A 4,109-nucleotide genomic window follows, 5' to 3' on the forward strand; every position below is an offset into this window, starting at 1 on the left:
GGGAAAAGGCCCCAGAGGGAGCCCCGACGATCGTATTTCTATTCGATAATGCTTGGCCAGGGCCCAGTTGACCGGTGAGAGTGTCGCTGGTGTCCCCCGCCGCCCAGTACTGTGGTTACATGTAGATGGATCCATCGACTTTTGAGGATTGAGGATAGTCACAATTAACGATCTGAATTCAACTAAGGATAAAGGAAAATGTTTATGATCATGATTAAAGGATTTATGTCATGTTGAGGATAATGTTAAAGTTTATGCATGTCATGAAATGTTATTTTACTTAAAAGTATTTTCACTGTTGCATGTGATTTTATTATTATACTACTCGTTATCAAGATTATGGTGTGTTGAGTCTTTAGACTCACTAGGTGTGATGGATGCAGGTGGTATTGAGGGAGGTCTTGATGAGTGATACTACTGGACTGAAGGTGCACACAACCCGAGGACCGGCGCTTCATTTTCCGCATTATGCTTTATGATTTAAATTAAAGATTCTAAGACTATTTATTTATGCTTTTGAGAGTTTTTGAGAGGCTTGATATGAGCTATACCTTTTCAAACTGATTACTTTTAGATTTGGCAAAACAGTAGACGCTATTGCTTTATGACTATTTCACTTGAATTTTTAAATGCTAGTGGGTTGACGTTTATTTTAAAGAGGGCAAAATATTTTATAAAAATATTTTCATGTGTTAGGTTATTGGCCGAAAAAAAAAAATTCTAGTACTTTTAAAGCAATAAAAAGGGCTGACGTTTCATCTTCATTCAAAAACAGAGGTCGTAACTCATCCTCCCGATTCTTAGAACTGTTACATATGGATCTTTTTGTTCCAATACCAGTCATGAGTTTAGGGGGAATGAAATACACCTTAGTTGTTGTGGATGATTTTTCAAGATTTACTTGGGTCATATTTCTCAAATCAAAAGACCAAACTGTTGCTCAACTGGTTAAACTCTTTAAAAGATTATTAAATGAAAAATCAGCTGGGATTGATCAAATAAGGTCTGATCGAGGGGCTAAATTCATCAATCAAGATCTTTCAACGTTTTTAGAAAATATTGGGATCAAGCATGAGCTCTCAGCAGCTAGAAATCCTCAGCAAAATGGTGTAGCTAAGAGAAGAAATCGGACCCTTAAAGAAGCTGCTAGAACAATGCTTGCTGATTCTGGTATTTCTTAAAGATTTTGGGCAGAAGAAGTAAACACTGCATGTTATACTCAGAACAGATCAATGATTAATAAAAATCATTTGAAAACATCATATGAGATCTGGCATTGACGAAAAAGTGTGGTTTCATATTTCAAAATATTCGGGTGCAGATGTTTTATTTTTGATAATGAAAAAAATTATTTAAGAGCTTTTTATGCTAAATCTGCAGAGAGAATTTTTCTTAGATATTTTTCAGTAAGTAAAGCTTATAGAGTTTTTAATAAAAGCTCGTTAAATGTTGAAGAATCTATACATGTAGTATTTGATTAATCTCTGCTAACTGATAAGCCAACTGATCCAGTTGAGCTAGTTGATAGATTTACAGATATCAACTTGGAGGGTGATACTGAAGAAGAAAATCATATCAATCGAAACATCCCTCAAACACCTGAACAAGAAGTTCTGGATTAAACAGTTGAACAGGAAGCTATTCCTGATAATCAGTTGATGGAGCAAATTAATGATATTCAGTTACCAACTGATACAGCTCCAACTGAAACTGAAGAACACATTCAGTTTCCAACTGAAGCTGTTGCTGATATGGATGCTATAAATACTGATTACAGATGGAAGAAATCACATCCTCCAGAATTGGTGATTGGTAATCTATCTGATCTAGTAAGAACTCAAAACCAAATGCTTAACTTATTTATTCATTCGGCTTTTGTTTCACAACTGGAACCAAAGAAAACTAATGAAGCTCTTGCTGATACTAACTGGATAAATGCAATGCAAGAGGAGCTAAATCAGTTTACCCATATCAATGTCTGGAACTTAGTTCCAAGACCAGCTTTTAAAACCATTATAGGTACAAAATGGGTATTCAGAAACAAACTGAACGAAGATGGTTCAGTTGTACGCAAAAAAGCACGACTTGTAGCTCAAGGATATTCAAGAAGAAGGAATTGACTACGATGAAAAGTATGCTCCAGTTGCAAGACTGGAAGCAATCAGAATGTTTCTTGCTTATGCATCATTCAAGAATTTTAAAGTATATCAGATGGACGTGAAGAGTGTCTTCTTGAATGGTCAGTTGCAGGAAGAAGTTTATGTTGAACAACCACCAGGTTTTATCAATCAATCTTTTCCTGATCTTGTCTATCATTTGAACAAAGCTTTATATGGTCTTAAACAAGCTCCAAGAGCTTCGTATTAAACGCTTTCAAAATTTCTAACTGATCATGATTTTACTGTTGGATCAGTTGATAGACTTTATTCAAATTCTCTAAGAATGATCATATTTTACTTGTGCAAATTATGTTGTTGGTATTATATTTGGGTCAACTAACCCCAAATTATGTGAGAAGTTTGCCAAGTTGATGCAGGAAAAATCTGAGATGAGTATGATGGGTGAACTGACATTTTTCCTCGGTCTGCAAGTGAAGCAACTGGAAATTGGTATTTTTATCAGTCAGACAAAATACACAAAGGAATTGCTAAAGAAATTTGGCATGGAAACATGCTCAGCTGCAAGTACTTCCATGAGCTCATTGATTAAATTAGACAAAGATGAAGGGGGAATATCAGTTGAGGCGACATCCTACAGAAGTTTAATAAGTTCTTTATTGTACCTAACTGTTAGTAGTCCTGATATTGTATTTTCTATGTGTATGTGTGCTAGATTTCAAGAAAATCCTAAACAATCACATTTGTCAGCTGCCAAACGTATTTTAAAATATCTTAAAGGCACACAAAATGTGGGATTATGGTATGCTAAAGACTCTTCTTTCAATTTAGTTGGATATTCAGATGCAGATTATGCAGGATGTAAGCTATATCGTAAAAGCACCAGTGTATCATGTCAGTTTCTAGGAGACATACTGATCTCATGGTTCAGTAAAAAGCAAACATCCATATCTACTTCCACAACTGAAGCAGAATATCTTGCTGCTGGAAGCTGTTGTGCCCAACTGATTTGGATTTGATGAAACTTAAAATTAATAATTTATTTTATGCTAAAACATATATTTTAAAATTTAAGTTTCATTAAAATTATAAAATTATGTTATTTTAGTATTGTTTGTTTATATTTAAAGGTATTACTAAATATGTTTTATTTTCAGGTTTTCTACGTGTTGGTAAAATAATGATAACTCAAGTTAGAAAACTCAAATGGAGGTGATTCAAACATGTTTGAAATCCTTGAGAAATTATCTACAACTTTGCAGAAGACATGATTGCCTAAAAAGTTCATTAAGATGATGAAATTATGAAAATATCAAAAGGAGGACAAATTTACTTTCACCATGACTAGTATATAGTAAAAAAATCATAACTATTTCAATATTTAACCAAATGAGGTGAACCAAGTGGCCAAATTCATCTACAGACAATTTCCCACATGTTTGCTGTTTTTGAGCAGAGTCAAATTCGGTGATTAAGGTCATGGAACAAAGCATTGAAAGAAGGGACATGGAATTGAAGTTGGAGGAGACAAAGACTACTATTACAACTACATGACATTAATAAAATTTTTGACCCTTTCTCTCATTTGGCCTATAAATAGAGGCCTTGTGCTAGCTTGAGAATCATTTTGTCTCATTGTAAAATATAGTGTGAGTGTGTATAAAAGTTCTAGGTTCCAATATATTTTTCATTTTCTCAATTATGAGTGATGTTTTTAGTGTTGATCAAAAGTTACCTCATGGAAAGCTAAATCTATTATGTCAAGGTGAAGATGATGAATTTTTGGTGAAGTAAGATTGTTTATATTTTGTATATTCTTTCTTTATTTCTTTTAATTTTGCTAATTTCTTTTTATTGTACATATAAAAGTGAATTATTTGTTGTTATCAATTTACATCAAATGCTTGATACCATTGAAGTGATTATCTTGATTTGTTGTTTAATTTTGATACAATAAATATTTCATCAATTATTATTGTTATATTATACATA

General features: G+C 33.1%; 1 protein-coding gene across 1 annotated transcript in view; it reads left to right on the forward strand.

The window, feature by feature from the left end:
* The window catches only part of LOC140963846 (uncharacterized), a 5,950-nt gene extending 5,433 nt beyond the window's left edge, over positions 1 to 517 (forward strand). Inside the window, exon 2 of the mRNA XM_073423303.1 lies at positions 384 to 517. Within this exon, the coding sequence (XP_073279404.1) occupies positions 384 to 412 (29 nt within the window). The 3' untranslated portion in view covers positions 413 to 517. The remainder of the gene's footprint in view (positions 1 to 383) is intronic.
* Positions 518 to 4,109: the final 3,592 nt, after the last annotated feature.

The sequence above is a fragment of the Primulina huaijiensis genome, chromosome 18, assembly GCF_012295235.1.
Source record: "Primulina huaijiensis isolate GDHJ02 chromosome 18, ASM1229523v2, whole genome shotgun sequence".
NCBI classification, from domain to species: domain Eukaryota; kingdom Viridiplantae; phylum Streptophyta; class Magnoliopsida; order Lamiales; family Gesneriaceae; genus Primulina; species Primulina huaijiensis.